We start from the raw sequence: 18,941 nt of genomic DNA on the forward strand, positions 1-18,941 counted from the left end.
CACTACTCTTAGATAGCTTCCTTAGAAGCTAATCTCTATGTCGGGGAGGTCGAGGGACTGTAGCCGGAAGGTAAGGCGTTTGGGCAACCTCACTCCCTACGCCTGTCTTCCTCTTCTAATCAGGTGCACAATCATTGTACATGGCCGTGACAGAGGCATTTCATGAACATGAGAAAGTCTTATCATCGTATGATCTGCTTGGCAGGACTTCTCCAGGTATGAATTCTGCAACCGCATCGGTCTCGAGTTCGGCGGGGTATACAAGTGCAGCCTTGTTGATCACCAAATCGCTGAACCTTCAACATGAACTTATTCCGATGCCAAGTGTAGTCAAAAGCAACAAGAGTAGCAATTCATAGGACCAGAGCCATCAAAGCATCTCTTTCGTGCTATTGCACGCGGAGATCCACAATCGTTGCAAAGTCACCGAGACTCGGAGACTCGGAGCCTCTGTGACAGAAAGTGTCACTCCTTGACAGACAATAGGAAACCGAGTCGCGCAAGCTAAAAAAGGGGGTTTCGCGCAACAACACTTTAGGAGTGCTCCGGAATTGACCATGGGCATAAACGTCAACTTCGAGTCTTGCGATAGATAGAGTGTGTGGGGGTACAGCGGGAAAAGGGGGAAACATGAAGATGAGACGCGGAGGTGACAACGACCAGGCCTTGGGGAATCCCATGCAACGGGAAGAGGCGAATTATCAATGCTTTACGCATGCCAGGCTTCAGATTAAGTGAGTTGAGATCACGCCGCCACCTTGGGTGAGCAGTCATTCTCTTCCTATCATGTATTTTTGGGAGATCATCATAAGCCTTTTTGATATGTAGAAGAGGAAAAGAGAAAGTGAAAGGTTTTGCGTGAGTATCAGACGTCAAATAGGATCCACGCAGAGCCCGTCCGCTTACCTAATACGCGACGAAGTGCGCCAACAGGGAAAAAAATTCAGACAGACGACGGGACCTTGGTTGTGGTGGGCGACGGGGCCTTGGCGAACAGACGACAGCCCACGGGCGGAGCGAACACTGGACTTGGGAAGAGCTCCACAGTGGACAGCGTCCGTCAGTCGGGCTGTTCGCCAGAATCCGATGAAGTTATGCAGGGAATCTCAGGCAGGCTCTGTGGGAAAGGCCGGGGCTGGTGGCAGTAAAGGGTGGATGGGATGGTTGGCTGATCCACTCGACAACGACCTCCCATGGGCAACTGATGCGTGGAAAGCAAGCACTGAACCACTGCCAGGTACTTTCGGTAGTGTGTTGGGTTGGCATCGTCGGATAATGCGACGGCTGCTGCTGCAGGGACGGGGACGGCATTTCACTGGTGCTTTTGATGCTGCAGCTGCTGCAGAGTGTCGTACTTTGGGACAGAACAGGCCCAGTTGCACGTAAAAAAGCTACCCGACATTCTTAACAAGGCAACAGAGTTCCTGAGGTAGCTAACTTGGGAGATGGGTTGCGTTCCCAAACCTCAGGTTCCAAGGTTAGACAGAATACTAGCGGATGATGTACCGACTGCCTTGGTTTGGTGGAGTGCCGACCACCTGATGTCGCCAACCAACCTTCGGCCGATCTTCTTTGGTCGGCGCGCGTCACTGATAAAGCACTGCTTGCCAGGGTTCACCTGTCATGGTACATGGGCTCCAGGTATCTTTGCCCAGCAACATGCTGCTTCAGCCCCATTTTGCATGCAGCCCGTATTGAAAGTGCGGCGCCCGTTCATAAAAAAATCCAGCCCCCCTTCCTCTTCGCGACCTTGAAGCTCGACCCGGCCATCCACGCTTCCCACGGCTACAGCCTCGACACAGCAGGTGCCTTCGCAAACCGCCTTTCCCTTCTGCTGCAACCCTCGGCGGTATTGCGCATCACCATCGACTCTGGTTTTTTTCTATTCGGTCAATTCCATCGCAACCCCCGCCACTCGTTATTCCAGCCAAGCCCATCATGTCTGACTTCGACCACTTCGGTAGCTCCGATGAGGAGAATGCCGAGATCAAGAAGCTTCAAGCTGAGGTGGTACGTGACTGCGACATCACCAGCGTCGCACCTGCCTTTTCGACCAATGGGCCATTTGCTAACATTTGTTGCGCTTGGAGGACACCGATCCCGATAACTTCGAGCACTGGGAGAAGCTTGTACGCGCCTGCGAGGGTTTGGAGGGCGGCCTGAACCGCAACTCCAGCCCCCAGGCCCTGGGGACTCTGCGCGATGCCTACGACCGATTCCTTCTCAAATTTCCCCTGCTCTTTGGCTACTGGAAGAAGTACGCCGATCTCGAGTTCAACATTGCAGGACCCGAGTCGGCCGAGATGGTACGTGATTGTCGCATGGCGGCGCATCCCGTCGCAAAACATTCCTCCCTTGGCTCCCGAGCTGTCGCTTACACGCCGCGCTCTTCCAGGTCTACGAGCGAGGATGTGCTAGCATCACCAATTCTGTCGACTTGTGGACCGACTACTGCTCCTTCAAAATGGAGACCACCCATGTCCCACACCTCGTCAGAGAGTAAGTATAGATGGTCGGCTTTCCTTCCCCTTAACATCACCATCACCACAGCATGCCTCATCGGCCGCTCAAGACCTCGAACGAGCGATACACTGGCCATGCCCACCGCCTCTCCAAGTATCCGACGGTGAGAAATGCCAACAGCAGCCCCATTGTTGGGATGCCCTCTCACACTACTTTACCAGGCTCTGTTCATTTCCACTTGACGATGACCTCATCCGTTCTCCGCTTCACGCTTCACGTCGCATCTCCACCATACCGCTCTCCTTGGAATGCTTTGGACTTGGACTCGCTAGTTGATTTTTCTGATACCCCTTCCTGTATATCCCGCCTTCCCCTATTGCTTTGATCACTTCCTCCCCCTCTTTCGTTGGCCGTTTACTGACCCCGTTCTCCAGATTGTTCGAACGCGGCGCTACCTGTGTTGGTCTGGACTTCCTCGCCCATCCATTCTGGGATAAGTACATTGAGTACGAAGAACGACAGGAGGCGCAGGACAAGATCTTTGCAATCCTTTCCCGCGTCATCCACATCCCGATGCACCAGTACGCCCGCTACTTTGAGCGTTTCCGCCAGCTTTCTCACAGCCGTCCTGTTACCGAACTGGTTCCTGTCGAGACGCTCGACAGGTTTAAGGCCGAGGTAGAGGCAGAGGCTGCCCAGTATGCAGGTGTGCAGCGAACAGAACTCGAGGTGGAGCGTGACATCCGCACCAAGATCGACGCAATGTACTACGAATACTTCACCCAGACTCAGAACGAAACCAACAAGCGGTGGACGTACGAATCCGAGGTCAAGCGCCCCTATTTCCACGTTACGGAGCTCGAGAACCCGCAACTCGTCAACTGGCGCAAGTACCTCGACTTTGAGGAGTCTGAGGGTAACTTCACGCGCACAGTCTTCCTCTACGAGCGATGCTTGGTTACCTGCGCATTCTACGATGAGTTCTGGTTTCGTTACGCCAGATGGATGTCGGCACAGGAGGACAAGGATGAAGAAGTTAGAATCATCTACCAGCGCGCCGCCACTCTGTTCGTGCCCATCAGCCGTCCGGGCATCAGGCTTCAGTGGGCCTACTTTGAGGAAAGCTGCGGTCGTATTGACATTGCGAGGGATATTCATGCCGCGATCCTCATGGGCCTACCTGACTGCATCGAGGCCATCACATCGTGGGCTCATCTCCAGCGTCGCCAGAGCGGACTGGACGCTGCCATTGAGGTGTTCAAGGCACAGATCGACTCTCCACAGGTTGACATCTTCACCAAGGCTGCGCTGGTGACTGAATGGGCATCTTTCCTCTGGAAGGTCAAGGGTTCGACTGAAGAGGCGCGTAATGTGTTCCTCAAGAACGTGCAGTGGTATGCCGACAGCCGCGTCTTCTGGGATAAGTGGCTGGAATTTGAGCTGCAGCAGGCCACCAGCACCGAGGTTGAGGACCAGCATGCCGAGCGTGTCAAGCAGATCTTTGATGAGCTTCGGAGCAAGAGCCGCCTGTCAGCCTCAACAAAGAAGGACTTGTACCACATTTACCTGTCGTACCTTCAACAGCGGGGCGGCAAGGATGCCATGAAGCAATTCTTGGCCATTGACCGGGAGATCTACGGGTAAGGGTTCTATGATCTATACATCAGTGAGGATGTAAGCTAACATTTAACAGTCCTGGGTCCATCTCTGTCCTCGCCAAGGCCAAGTCCGGCAAGGAAAACGGCGTCGGAGGAGGCGAATTGGACGACGCGACAAGACACCGTGCGGAGGCCAGATACCTCAAGTACTACGAACTGCCCAACGAGCCAGATGCCGAGGGCCAGGGAACGGCACCATTCAACTAAATGACGTCTTTATTTTCTGAACGCTTTCGGGAGTTACCGGATTTGGCACGTCCTGGAGGCATTTCTCGACTTTCTTGTATTATATGACTCGATTTGACGACGGATTGAACGCGGGTGGCTGGCCTCGGGAAGTTGTACTGTATGCAGCGTGTACGAGGTGCTCCAGATAGAGAGACCGCGCCTACAGGGGGGGCGACGACATGGCGGAGGCTGTTTGCTTAGGGCCCAAAAGGATCGCAGGTCGCATGATACCGGCTCTCATGATTTGTGCGGCATGTTGCCTCACGATTATTAATTGCGCAATAACCGTTAAACAAACCTTCTGATGCTAAACACCTTGACGCGAAGTGATGGCGGGGATTTCTCAATGCGACCAGTCGCCGAATTATGTATTGCCCGCAGCCCGATGGGACGGTTAAGGTACGGGTAGCACCGCTGATTGAAGACCGGGAGGCACCGAGGTCCCCGATAATATCCCCACGGGAGCAGGGTTGAAAGTGCCGGTCTGTGCCCACTGTTCGGACCGCCAGCGGCTGCGGTGTCGACGTGCTCTAGAAGGACTCTGGAAGCAATGTGTGACTGGTTCTCGAACTCTCATTATACTCTGTCGGGCGCGTCGCATTACCTATTCAACGGGCGTTGGGCATCAGACTTTAAAGGCTTTTTGGATGCAAACAAATGGACAAGAGGTTGATTAGTAAGTTTAGCAGGGGTCCTGCACGAAAAGAAGCCGCAGGAAGTTTTTGCCTTTTTTAGTGTCGACGCGCTGGGGGTGCGTCAAGTCGCGCGCCCTACGGAAGAGTAGATATTTTCCCCGAGGACGCCCCGGCCGCTAAGCTAGGTGTATTTTCAGCCCTCTGCTGTCGGCTCGGAATGAAGTTCGGAACTGAGGACGTAGGTGAAGCCGAAGATGGATGGATGGCTGGCGTATGTCATGGCGTGAGCTGGGAGAGGGAGCATCCGAACCCGTGGGAAGTGGAGGGGTCGGGGGTGGGCGATGCCAGCGCAGGCAACGGCGGGATGGCGACAACGGCAGTCTACGTTTTAGAGGGGCCGAAGAAATGCGTTTCCCCATGTGCAGTGTGTTCCCGAAAGCCGAGTGCCGCGGAGACGCGCTGATCTAAAGTGTGCTGTTGGATGTGTGCTCAGGGGACACCGGTTGGCTTGGGTTATGTCACGATAGGGCGTAAGAATTGACGTAAAGAGCACACATTCGAGGGCTTGTTCAAGGAGAGGGAGACGGGCGAAAATGGTGAGGCAAAAGGCCGAGTCAGACCAGGGCCGAGTTTTGGGAGGTGGCCGTTTCGCAGTGATTGAGCACGTTTGCTGCGTCGCCATCGCCGTATCAAAATGGTACATGGGTACTTGCGACTATGAAGTCAGGTCAGGTCAGAATTGCGCGGGGAGACTGTTGTTCCCGACAGGCTACGGCAGCAGCCCAGCAGAGCCCGCTCCCCATCCTACATCGGCGCCCCATCTGCGCATCTGGGGCGGCGGGCTCGAGTCAACGCAGAAACTGGGTCCCCCGGGAGATTTATTACAAATACCACAAGATGAAAGGGCGAGCTGGTTGCGCAGCAGCGGCTCTCGACCGTCCAGCGTGGGGTCAGGCAATCGGCTGGCTTAGCCGAGAATATCACTTTCCGCTGCTTGATATGACTGACCCAGACGTCGTGGGGATGAACGAGAGCATCGTCATCGACGAACGAACCATGACCGGAGGTCGACGGAGAACGACGGTTGAAGGACCCATTGCGGGATGCTGCCAGTCGCCCATTGGAGGCTGCTATTTGATTTCAAGTGTCATATGCCAAAGTTAGAATTGTTGCTCTCATAAGCAACACAGTTCTGGACGCAATTCGGGGGTTTCTCTGCTTTGCCCGGCCTCCATTATCGGAGCAAAAAAAATGTGTGAATGCAACGGAAGCCACATGGCCAACTCAAATGCTAGCGCATGTGTCAGCGTTTCTCGGGCTGTAAGACTCAGATGCTGTGCAAAAGATACCTCGTCCTCGGCCTTATCTCTGACAGGTACAACGGCACCAAGCCCAGCACCGGCACGTTTCGATATCGGTCGCTAGCACGGAATTTCTCGACTTTGTTGGTGAGCAAACTAGCTCCATTCGGCTTACAGCATACACCTCCCACAGGCACAGGGTAAGGTACCGCGCGCACACCTTCCCGTGCCGTCACAAGGCGAACGAAGGAGACGACGACGTAAAAAGTCGGGATCCACCACAAACGTCGTGGGAACCCACATGGCGAAGCAGGAGGCAGTCGGGCCCTTGCCCGGGGGGAGAAGAAACAGTGGCTCCCACGCATCTTGGCCGCCCCCGGTCCCCTGTTTCTGGACTGGAGCTCATGAATCTGACCAGTCAGAGGCCATCAATTTCTCATTTCACACGTCGCCGTCCTCCCTCGGTCCCTCTCTCTCACTTTGAGGTCTGTCTCTCCTTGAGAAGTCGGGGTCCTTGGTCCTTGTCTTGTGCTCTCACCCCCCTCCGGAATGGTGCCAGAAGGCGGCCTTCGAAGCCGAGTAGCCTTTGCCTGGTGTGCCAGCTCGGCCAAGCCTAGGGTACACAGCTGGTTCTCAAACGCCCCCGGGCAACGGGCAGGAACATTGAGAGTCTCTTTTAAACTGTCAATTGCTCCCTTTCCCGCCCCTCCCTGCTGGAGAGTTTTCCATTCCTTCTTTCTTTTCTACGCTCCGTTGGAATTGTGATCTGATTCTTGATATCCCATACACATCTCAAGCTCAAGCAAGGTTAGTCTCCAGCTATTTCCAAACCCCCCGCCACAGCTTTCATACATCATCTTCTTGCTAAGGAGTGTTGTTCTTATACCGGCTGGTCACCCGGCACACACACACCGCAATCTTGTCCACGATAAAGCCCAAAACTAACACAACCCCAACCAGATGGCAGCTTCTACCAGACAATTTGCCCGCGCGGCGATGCGCACCACCGCTAGAAACACTTTCGCCGTCGCTCCTCGCCAGGCTTTCCGCCAGCAGGGCCGCCGCTTCTACTCTTCCGAGCCAGCCTCCAAGTCCGGCAGCTCCACCTGGATCTGGCTCACCGGTGCCGCAGTCGTTGGAGCTGGCGGCTACTTCTACACCCGCGAGGGCGGCGTCTCTGCCGGCTCGACCCCCAAGATCGTCAACCCCACCAAGGCCGACTACGAGAAGGTGTACAAGGCCATTGCCGACCGCCTCGAGGAGAACGACGAGTACGATGACGGCAGCTACGGCCCCGTCCTCGTCCGTCTGGCCTGGCACGCCAGCGGCACCTTCGACAAGGAGACCGGCACCGGTGGCAGCAACGGCGCCACCATGCGCTTCGCCCCTGAGTCCGACCACGGCGCCAACGCCGGTCTGAAGGCTGCCCGTGACTTCCTCGAGCCCGTCAAGAGTAGGTTGCTTCCGATTTGAAGTCGATTGCCCCAGCCAGAAATACTAACCTTCTTGCAGAGCAATTCCCCTGGATCTCCTACTCCGACCTCTGGATCCTCGGTGGCGTCTGCGCCATCCAGGAGATGCAGGGCCCCGTCATCCCCTACCGCCCTGGCCGCAAGGACGGTGAGGCTGCTGCTTGCACTCCCGACGGTCGTCTCCCCGACGCCTCCAAGCGCGAGAAGCACCTTCGCGATATCTTTTACCGCATGGGCTTCAACGACCAGGAGATCGTCGCATTGGCCGGCGCCCACGCCCTTGGCCGCTGCCACACCGACCGCTCTGGCTTCGACGGCCCCTGGACCTTCTCCCCCACCGTTCTCACCAACGACTACTACAAGCTGCTCCTGAACGAGAAGTGGCAGTGGAAGAAGTGGGACGGCCCTGCCCAGTACGAGGACAAGGGCACCAAGACCTTAATGATGCTTCCCGCCGACTACGCTCTGATCCAGGACAAGACCTTCAAGAAGTACGTTGAGCAGTACGCCAAGGACAACGACTCCTTCTTCAAGGACTTCTCCAACGTGATTGTCAAGCTGTTCGAGCTCGGTGTCCCCTTTGCCCAGGGCGAGGACCAGCGTTGGACTTTCAAGCCCACTTGGGCTGAGTAAATGTGCCGCTGGTGAGGCGGGAAAGCAGATGTGATTTGAAAGCGATTTACCAAAACCAAGAAAGGTTAGACATAGAAGAGAGATATCCGCTCGGAGAGAGGAGGAAACTCGAGAGGCGAAAGAGCAATGCCCTCGAACCTGGTTTTCAGCGTCAGTCCGATCCTGCACAATGTTTTCATAGTGTTGCCATGTCCATGGTTCCTGTACAACAATCAATATGAACCTTGAAAGACAAGCTAGAGGGCCACCGGTGAAGTCGCCTGACGGTCCATTACTTGAGATGGCATGAAGTCGAGATAAAGATGAGATGAGGGGAAAGATCGAGGTCGGATCGAGCGGTGCTAATAATAACCGCCCAACCGCTTCTCCAACCCAAGCCCTACCGGCCGGCTTCCCCTCATCATTATCCCACATGGCCAGGCGACACACACCTCTCCGGGTTTCCAGACGGCAGCAGGGACTGTTTCTTCGCGTCATGGGTGTTTTGATGGCGCAGCCAATCCCGACGGGTTGGTAGCTCACCACCACCACCACTACATCGGCACCTACCTTAGTGCCGTTTCCCCAGACGTTGGACATGGGGTTTTCCCCCGCACTTGGGGTGGGAAGGAAAGATCTTCTACGTCTTCATTCCTCGGGTCCTGGTCCAGATTGTATTGATGACGCATCACCTGTCTCGTTTAGTGATGGCGACTTTCTTCTTTTGAAGGGGGGTTGAGGAGCGTTCGAACTAGTCTTAGAGGTAGCACAGCAGCGTTGCCAACGGTTGAAGCTGAAAGACACCACCGGAAATCATTCATCGGTTGTGCTGCGATCTGGGGAAACCGAAGATGAGATGGTGCTGGGGTGCCGTTGATGCAGGTGCACCGTCACCTCGCCTTATCTCCCGCCCTCCCTGTTCAGCCCAAGACGCGGGCATGATCTGTACCCGGCAGTCAAATCCGACCCGTTCAGCACACTTTCCCTCTCGACGCCGGATTTCCCGCGGGCCCCTGCTACATCCAAGCAGGACATTTGCTGACAGCAGAGAAGGAAAGTCGCAGACACGGAAGAAAGCCATAATCCAGCCTGGACTTCCTCCCGCTCGTTCAAACACCTTCTCCTCCCTCTCCGTGTGCATCTGATTGAGCTCACAAGCCACCTCGTCACCGCTGGATCCAGCAAACCGGACCTTCATCGCCTCGTTTATGATGCGTAACCTCAGCTTGTGCACAAGCTTTCTGGAGCACTATCAGCTCACTTGAGCCATTTCCCTATCTTACGGTCACGGTTCGATACTCATCGACACCATTTTGGATGGGAGATGTTCTTGACCCAAAGACGCTGGCTTTGAGCCGCAGGGCGACCTGGACCCCAGATGACTTTCCCCAGGCTTGGGTTGCCCCGGACGGGATGTAACCGCTCGCTGTGGAGCGCCCAAACAGTCCCGGCCGAGATGGGTCCTTTGGCCGTAGCTCTCTATCACCTTGGCTGATAGAAGCGTCAATTATCTTTTCCATCCGGAACCCTGGCGTGACTGATATGAGCAGGCACGAGGGAAGCATTTGCAACGGACACTACCTATGCTTTGGCGACTAGAGCACATTCGGGGCGTGCCGGCCCCGCTCCCGAAAAGCGGTTGACAGGCCCCCCGCCGGAATCCGGGAAGGAGCCAGCTCGAAGGCCTGCGGTCTTAAATCACCCCTCCGACCACTGATCGCAGGGATGCTTTGATGAAAAGGGCTGGGCGCTGAAAGGAGAAGTGGCGGCAACAGAGGATGCATAACTTTGCCGCACCGCCTAAGCCTTACGTAGGGCTCCTGATGGACCGCGTCAACGAAGCAGAGCTAGATTTGCGCTTCTTGCATGCTAATTTGGGGCTGTTTTGGGAGACAATGGCCCTTTCGCTGGAGGGTACGGGGAAGTCATCCGTAGACGATTTGTCGACGGTTCCCTTGTCGTCAATACCACCATACATCAGCGACTGGTCCCCAGACTACTAGGATATCTCCACATCATCGCGGACGGCAGCCAAAAAGGAAGAAACGTAGCAGAGGTTGAAAGAGCGTGTCTCGGTCTTGAGGTTGCGGTACTTTGGCATGCACTCTTCCTCCACATCGCCGCACGAATCGCATAGCTTCTGCTGAAGTAGGGCCGAAGGGTTGTCGAGGGAGAATGGAATTGGACTTTATAAGAGCAGGTAGCCGGGGACTTCGAGGACTTAGAAGGCGATCACATGATTTAAGTAAGCGAAAATCTCTTGATGATCGTGGGGATGAGTGGGAGGCCTTCGGATCAACTCGCCGTTACGAAAGAGTATGAGGGGAAAGAAATGTAACTTTAACTGCGGGCCGAAGCGGCGTAAAGCTGACACAGTGAGTTTAAAAGGCGCGCGAGATGCTCAGGTTAGTTTTGGGTATAAGGTTCCCTGCAAAGACGAGGATGCAAAACGGAGGCACGAAGCGCGACGGGTTGAGTTTGCGGCCCGCCTCCGTGCTGCAGCCCGGCATTTAGCTGCGCCGAAAACCGGCCCCGCCACCGGGCCCACATGAGCTTTTCAAGTGCATGAGTGACAATCCAACTTTTGCACCTTGCCCTCACCACCCCTCAATCCGCGCGTGCGACAAACACCCACCGAAATCGATCCTGAACCCGAAAACATACCGAGGAGATACAAACCCCAAACTCCACGCAAACATGGCATCCTGCCGCATCCCCGCGCTGCGGCACCTCGTCACCTCCTCGGCGCGCGCCTTCCGCGCATCGAACCAGCGCCGCTGGGCCCAGGTCCACGACGTGCGCTTCCTCGCAACGACCCAGCAGCCCCGCGCCGTCGTCGAAAAGTACCGCGCGAAGCTCGAGCAGAAGGCCAAGCAGGAGGGCGTCTCCAACATCGACGAGCTCAAGGCCGCCTACGCCGACAAGATCCAAGAGCAGAAGAAGCGGGACGCCATCTCGGTGCCCGGGCTGGACGAGATCCTCAACGACGAACCCGCGCCCGCGGCGACGACCGCCACGACACAAGAAGGAACCCCGCCACCACCGCCGGTGCCCGGCGCCTCGGGCAACGGCATCAAGTCCCTCGACGAGATCCTCGACCTCCCCAAGGCGCGCGAGCTGCCGGACAAGGAGCTGACGGCCATCTGGCGGCTGCGCCACGCCTCGGACCCGACGTCGCTGTGCGCGGTGATCCCGTCGTCGACGTTCCGGCAGATGGAGGCCCTCGCGCGAGAGAACCCGCAGTTCGTGCTGCCGGTGCCGCACGAGTCGCAGGGCGCCGAGATCCACTTCCTGCAGTGGGTGTTCGATGCGGCGTCCAAGACGGCGACGGTCATGTTCACGCAGCTGGCCGAGTTCAAGGCGCGCGGGGAGTACGCGCAGCCGCACACGACGGTGACGCACCACACGGACCTCGCGGACGAGAGGGGCCTAGTGCTGATGCACGGCAAGGTGTCGGAGGACCGCGGGGTCAAGTCGGAGCATGCGCAGTGGCTTGTGATGTGCCTGCAGAGGTTTTATGGAGAGGCGGAGGGGAAGGAGAGGGCGGCGGAGAGGAAGAAGCTGTTGGAGTGGTTCAGGACAGGTGACCCGCGGTTTAGTGTTGAGAAGTTGATGGAGGAGGCGGAGAGGATCGGTTGAGGTGGATGGAGGTGTGTTGAAGCAGGATTCGAAAATGCAGACGTGCGTGAGGTTTGCACGGTTTGCCAGGGGCCTCGTCTCGGGCCGTCTCTGTAGAGGAGTCGTAGATATAGAGCCTTGAGGTTCTTGTACAAAGGTCTTGATAGACTATGTAAAACGAAGCATATACCATTTCTTCCTCTCAGCAAGTAACCTCCAAATGGCGTCCCCGCCAAGCAAGGATTTGTGGTTTTCTTCGTATATATGTTGATTAGCGTAACCGAGTGTTTCGACGTTCAGCGTGTCTAACACTTCATGGTGGGTGATATCAAGCATTCTAAGAGGCTAATTATCTGTATAAACCGTACTAGTGAATTTACGAATCGACCTTCAGGAAAATTCGCGTGACAATCGTTACGATTTGTAACGGAATTGTTTTATTAGTCTGGAGATATCAGTAGCGATACAGTCGAGAAAGCGTGCTCGAAATCATGTGAATTTCCGTTCTTCGTTCAGATTCGAGATCGTTTCCTGCATGATCTGCTGCGTAATATACACAGGGCAATGCCAGTGGCAAACGTCGTACAGAGGCCAGGCATGAGTACCTGGGATCTTGCCCTACGTATCCGTAAACAGAGCCCAGGAGACTTAATTGCGTTTCCGAGGTTTGAAGAAGAATACCGCAGGCTGCCCCGGTATTTGTTGGGTCCCTCTGGGTGAAGATGTCCGCTATGGATAACTAATATACCCATTTCACTCCTAGCGAAAGGGTTGCGTTGAGCCAAGTGATAAAAGGGCTGCGAAGAGGTGATTACTTGGAAGGCATCGAAATGCACATGGCGCTGTACATGATAAAGAATATAGTAACTATGAGTTATGTCGCCTCAAGACGAGGTGTAAAACATTCAGATTCTTCAAGTAGGCACGAGTCACAGCTCATATCATAATCCCTGAGAATAAACGAAAAGACAAGAAGAGAAGTAATATTGGTAGAACCATGAGTTTGAGAGACATACACTATGAATTTGCTCACACAGAGTGCAGCAACATCCACCTTCGATTGGGACCCGTGTTTGAGAAGTAATTGGATTGCTCCACCAGGAAAAACGATCCCGGTCAAAGTTGGTCAAATAAAGCAAATTCGGTCTCTAATGCCTACGTCGCCTTGCTTAAGACCATCGTTAGTGGCGACCATGTCAGGGCAGCGAAGAGTTGATGGAAAGCTTTGCTTTTGAAGTGATTATTATGCAAGTGTCGCTTCCAATGGAATAAACCATGCATGCATTAGAAAGCTAACTTCTGTCTGCGAGGTCATCTTCGGCTAATATCTCGATCTAACAGCTTTTTGTTGTCCTTGACTTATTCTACGTTGGTCCTCGTATTCTGGCTTCCTTTGGACGTGCAGCTACGGAGGAACAATGTCTTCCATTCATAACCGTCACTTCTAGTCGCATCTGCTCAAAGTACTGACTCAGTAGAAGGCTCTTCCGCAATAAAAGACATATCATCAACTGCGATCTCACTTCAACTTTCCAGACGAGAAATGTTGACCTTGTCGGAAGTGGCTTTCCATCACCCGCCCGAGGCTCAGAATGTTTCTCGGTTATTCCATCGCATAAGGAGACAGCACCAGTGAAGCAGTGACTAAGGATGTGCATATAGTGCTGATGTTGGTATCACAGTTATTGATATACTTGCGTGACCGCACAGTGATATCGTTGCTCATGAAGATACAGCCTATGCCGGGTCTCATTGTCTCCCATATTGTCTGCTCTGAGCGGAACTGCACTGAGGCAGGCTCCCCCAGTTTTATACTAAAATACCGTTGACGTGTGTCTACTTCTGACATCAAAAATCGAGAGTTGACACAAGTTTTAGTCACCCAATCACGTCAGCCGCTTCGAGAGCTTGATACCAATAATCACTCCAAGCTTCAATGTTTTTACCTCGTGGGTATGTAGGCCTTCGCATAACACACTGCAGATGATTCTTTCTGGTGTCATTATTTCCTGGAATAAGCCAGAGAAAACGCCGGAGAGGGAACGGATATACAGATTAACGTTTTGAATTCTCAAGTTTCCAGAAGCTCTCAGTGTGAGACTTCTTCAAAGGCCACAAAGGCCACGGCATTGAGTCAAACGAACTGAGCTCTTCTCCCATCCTCGTCACATTGAAGGGTAGATACCTGACGGTAAACTAGTAGGCTTCTTATATTCCACATTGATCCACAGTCACAGCGGTGTATTTGGTAGTAGTAGCAATCCAACAGCCAACAAAGTGAAAGTGAAAAGGGGCTTGTAGCTCCAAGTCCGGAAGGGCGTCAACATTATCATCGTGCTAGCAGAGTATAAAACGCACCATTGGTCCCTTTTATACTCCTCAAGAATGGAGTGGCTTCATGTTTATGCCAATCAATTCTTCCGATTGCGCGTATCGAACATACCCCCGGATCAGTAAGTCAGTGTCTGTGTTTGAGGTGATTGATCTTTGTAAGAACGTCTTGATTTAGCGGTACGTTGTCAATCTCGACTTAAATCGTTCCCAATACCCAAAGGATGATATTGATGATAGACATCACTATACACCCAGTCGCAGGTGTGAATCTTTTTAGTCGACGAGGCCAGCATAACAGAAACTCGGGAGGTAGAACCCTCAGACTGTGCTATATGCAGTGGTACACCGATGAAGAACATTGCTGGTAAAACGGGAAATCATCAGCCGGTCATAGAATTTGAATACGAACACAAGTCCATAAAATGTGTTGTTGGGCCGGCGAAGAATTCTGTCTCAACCATGCCATACGACCCCGGGAGGAGAATGAAGTGATTACCGCAGTCAATGATTCGTGTACGTCGTCTACTCTTACTCTAGTGTATACATGTATACTCTTCCAACAGTGTTCTTGCCAGAACGATTACCATTACGCGTGTTCCATACCTTTATTCGTGCAATCCAAGAAGTCGTCCAACGCTTTTACTCCTATGCGATGCTGATGGAAGCCAAAACACGCCTGCCGCCCGAGGTATATACGAGGTCTACGTCTTTTCGTCTCTTCACCAACGCCGCTTCCAACTCATGCAGAAAAACTTGCCGAAACTCGGAAGCCAAAGTCTACTCGGTATCGTCACTGCTCGACTGACTCTCCTCTGTGTCCCCTTTGACGGCCTTGGCTACTGGCGGCACCCACTTCGCCACGTCCTCGCAGCCTTTGGGAATGCGGCACTTGTCCCGCGCATTGCAAGTCTTCCACAGAACCTCGCGGATTTCGGTAAACACCTGCTGCGGGGCATCCATAGCCCAGATAACATCAAGGTGCTCGTACTCATCAATGACCTTGCTGTGAACCACCTGGAGATGCGGCTCGCGGCCTCTCTCGAATCTGCGTAGGAGCTTCTTGCCGTCGACGAGGTCATCGTTTCCAGCAACCCAGAGTGCGAACGGCGGTGCTTGTTCGTTGTACCATGCTGTTGAGCCCTTGGGCCTGCGAGTGTGTTCGTCGACTGTACGAGGGGACATAAGGCCGTCGGCGTCATCGGCTCGCAGTGTGTGAGAGTCGTCGCCGTTGATGCGGTCCTCCTTCTCCTCAGCGCGGACATCCTCCTTGGTAGAAAGGATACACTTGTGCCTTGCGAAGCATTCCCTTCCCAACCACCATCGCATGGATTCCGAGCTGACGTAGACGGGCGCAAACTGGAACATACGGTCTCGCAGACCGCGGTCCCATCTTGTGTCCGTCCAGTCAAAGAGGAACGAGAAAACCTTGTAACCGAGCCAGCCATAGATCTTGGGGTGAAGTATCTGGTGCATCTGCATCATGAAGGGGATAAAGGCATGAATACCGAACATTAAGCGGAACATGCCAGGGGTGATGATCCTCATGAACTTAAAGTACATCTTTCCGATCAAAGGTCCCGCGTAGGCGGCAGGTGCAAGGGCGCAGAAGACGGTCAACTTTTCACCCAAGTCGGGTCGCTGCTCCTTGGCCAAGGCCACGAGGGTCTGTGTTGTGCCTTGGGAATGGCAGATCAGACCAATCTTCTCGAATCCGGTTTCGTAGAGAACTCGCGAAGTCAACGCCGGCAGATCGAAAACGCCCATCTGGCGGATGTTCCAGCACCACATCCTCGGGTCGGAGTACTCGAGCAACACGTGCTTGGGCTTAAAGCCACATCGGTTGTTGCCAAGCCAGACGTCGAAGCCAGATTTACAAAGGTAGAATGCGAGCGAGTCCTCGTCATTGGTGCAGTATGCGCCGGAACTCTGCAGTAGACCGTGCATAAGCAGGACAGGAAACTTTTTCTTTTGTTCGGGATCCTTGAGTTTCTTCCTTGATGTGGTGAAAACGTCGGGCCCTCTGTCGGCTCTCTCCTTCTCGCTCAACGGCGTGTATTCTTTCGGGTCGTAGACGTGCCACAAGTCAATCACGAATCCGTCCTCGGTCTGTACTTGGAATTCCTCGACGTCCAAGCCAACGCGACGCGCGTAGTATCCGACATCGCAGACGATTGGATCGGGCCCACCCTCGGTCGGGACGAACTCATCAGCCATGGACTCCTTGTCCTTGCTGAGCTTCTGGCTGGACTTGCTTCGTTTCCAATTTTTGTCCTGGTCTGCACGGAGCTTGATTCTGCGCATCTCTTCCTCGAAGAACGGTCTCCGCTTGTCAGGATTGCGAAGTGTCAGGAGGTAAAATATCCTTGTACATAGTGGCGGAATGCTGGTGAAGAGTGCGCCGAGTACAATGACTCCAAGAAATGCCAGACTGAGGAAGAAGGCCGAAACCCGGAAAACCATGCACTGGAAGTCGCGAAATAGTGATGGTGGCCCGTAAAGTGGTAGAGGCGGAAACAAGGGATTGGTGTGTGAAGGCGGCATCTGGCGACGAAGGGAGCCTTCTTGCGATCTTTGAAGAGACTTGCCATCTACGTCTGTTGGTAGGGAAATTACTCTCTCCTGTCTTTCCGGAATCTCCTCAGCATTGGCGACCTCGTCTTGCACCTCGTCCCCTTGCTTGATCTTGACCACCGCGGGGCCATCTTCGAGTTCTTCTTTCAGTATGTTCAACTTGTGTGCCTCTTGTAGGGGAACTCCCGGAAGCCTATGCCCCTCTGATGTGACCACAACGGGATCCTGCGGTGTGACGAAACGGGCCTCGACGGCGACGGCGGAGTCGCTGGTCTCGTGCTTCTGGTGTGACAGCTTCTCGGCTTGTTGGGCGAATTCGACGGCGGTTTGTGTAACGGCATGGTCGCGTATTCGGTCGCGGCGGCCGTCCGAGGAATCGGAAAAGTTACCCATGACTTTCTTGGGTCTTTAGCCCGATCGCAGAAGAGAAATATGGTCTGCGTCGCAACTGTTGCGCAGGGTCGAGATTTGCAGGGACTTGAACAGCTGAAAAGGGGGAAAGGTCGCCTCTCTTTGCGCTGCGGGATGAATTTGCGCGATGAAGTTGGCAAAAGATGATTGGGATAGAAAATTGGTTCTCAAATGATCAGTCCAAAGCCACTGATGGCATGAACAGGCATCATTGGAGGTGAGAGGGTGGTATCCAAAGCAGGGAAGCAAAGCGTAGATCCGGAACGATAGTGGAAGAAGAGAAGGGGTGGTGGAGGGGTGTGGTCGGCGCAAATTGGGGGCGGAGGTAAGGATTAGATCCAATGCCACACCAATCGACTAGACGATACGGTTGGCGGGTTAATAATAACAAGGGAGAGGCGAACTCGAGTCTCGGGGTCCTTGGGCGCCGCCGGACGGTAACGATAAAGGGATGGGGAAATTTGAGAAGGGGGAGGATAACAACAAAAAAAAAGTACGGACGTGGGAGAACGTGCTCGCGTACCGCCGAAAATGCAAAGATCACGACAAGCCGGTCTCACCGCAAGAATCGTGGTATGATTGTGTCCAGATTCCAGCCGTGCGGTCTGGTCTGGAAGGTGTCAATGTCAATGCCAATGTTACTTTGCACTTTGGCACTGCACCTGCACCTGCACCTGCACCTGCACACAGAGCAAGAGAGACCCGACGACAGAAGGACGGACACACGCAACACGCTCCCAGAACGCAGACGCCCATGCGGTCCAGCCGCAGCCATCAGGGAACTTTGTCTGGAGCCTCCCGGCTTCCCCTTGTCGCTGACGCTGCGCTGAAGCGCTGAAGAAGCCCGGACCAGTCGCTGCCGGCTAAGGTATCGCTGCCATCGCCGAGCCAGTGGGTGGCTACATCGACCTCCATCGACCAGGGAGGAGCCCCGCTTGCGTCATAGCAGCTGTGTTGTTTGGAGCCATCCGTTAAATGACTTGCATTGATTGGACCTCAACCAGCCGGAGAAAAAAAGCATGTGACGATCCCGAGATGTGTTTGGAAAACCATGCATCATCATTGACATCGACATCCCGATAGCACTGCCAGATATCTTGGGAGAGCCTGGCCGCGATGGATCTGTTGCGCAATGTCTTCGGAGGAAAAGGAAAAAAAAAGGTGTCGTCGAGAGGACAAAGAAATGCCGCGTCAACTCTGCCAATCATTTAGCATCCAGATACAGACGTGTCATCGCAAACCTTTGAACGGCATCAACCACGCGGCTCCCTCGAACTCTGCCTAGCCTTTCGCCACAAAATCCTAGGAATAGTCGGGGTGGTGTTTACGGATACGGAAACCGAGTACGGATGCTGCTGGCAGCAGTCTGGGTCAACCCGGCCAACTCGGCATCCCATGCACATTCAGACTTTTTTGAAGCCGCTGCGTCTGAGCTCTCTACCCTGAACTGTGTGTTGTCCTTCCAGCCTCCTCGGCCGGATATCAAGGACGAACCGGATCTGCAGTGCCAGCAATCGCTTGATCGCCACATATTACGCAGTGTGGTTGGTGTTTGGACAAGGCTGTGCTGTGCCAGATGTGGTAATCTTTTGTCTCTGTTCAGCTGGATCAAGGCGACTCGCCAAAAGCATGGAGCGC

The 18,941-nt window shown here is 54.1% G+C and overlaps 4 protein-coding genes across 4 annotated transcripts; 3 read left to right on the top strand and 1 right to left on the bottom strand.

Moving 5' to 3' along the window:
• Positions 1-1,938: 1,938 nt before the first annotated feature.
• Positions 1,939-4,328, top strand: prp39 (Pre-mRNA-processing factor 39; the record flags this gene model as incomplete). Its single annotated transcript, XM_032029943.1, has 5 exons — positions 1,939-2,010; positions 2,091-2,306; positions 2,396-2,499; positions 2,898-4,103; positions 4,157-4,328. The coding sequence occupies 5 exons, from the start codon at positions 1,939-1,941 to the stop codon at positions 4,326-4,328; spliced, it is 1,770 nt and encodes a 589-aa protein (XP_031890502.1).
• Positions 4,329-6,834: 2,506 nt separating this feature from the next.
• On the top strand, positions 6,835-8,390 carry CGGC5_v001083 (Cytochrome c peroxidase; the record flags this gene model as incomplete). The annotated part of the gene is made up of 4 exons (XM_032029944.1): positions 6,835-6,878; positions 7,083-7,092; positions 7,246-7,738; positions 7,798-8,390. The coding sequence occupies 4 exons, from the start codon at positions 6,835-6,837 to the stop codon at positions 8,388-8,390; spliced, it is 1,140 nt and encodes a 379-aa protein (XP_031890501.1).
• Positions 8,391-11,066: 2,676 nt separating this feature from the next.
• CGGC5_v001084 (Protein ATP11) lies at positions 11,067-12,008 on the top strand (the record flags this gene model as incomplete). Its single annotated transcript, XM_032029945.1, has 1 exon — positions 11,067-12,008. One exon carries the CDS (start codon positions 11,067-11,069, stop codon positions 12,006-12,008), a length of 942 nt encoding a protein of 313 aa, XP_031890500.1.
• A 3,090-nt stretch (positions 12,009-15,098) lies between these two features.
• Lipf (Gastric triacylglycerol lipase) lies at positions 15,099-17,285 on the bottom strand (the record flags this gene model as incomplete). The annotated part of the gene is made up of 1 exon (XM_032029946.2): positions 15,099-15,503. The coding sequence occupies one exon, from the start codon at positions 15,501-15,503 to the stop codon at positions 15,099-15,101; it is 405 nt and encodes a 134-aa protein (XP_031890499.2).
• Positions 17,286-18,941: the final 1,656 nt, after the last annotated feature.

This window comes from Colletotrichum fructicola (genome assembly GCF_000319635.2).
Source record: "Colletotrichum fructicola Nara gc5 chromosome Unknown KSG_Nara_v1_contig01, whole genome shotgun sequence".
Taxonomy (NCBI): Eukaryota; Fungi; Ascomycota; class Sordariomycetes; order Glomerellales; family Glomerellaceae; genus Colletotrichum; species Colletotrichum fructicola.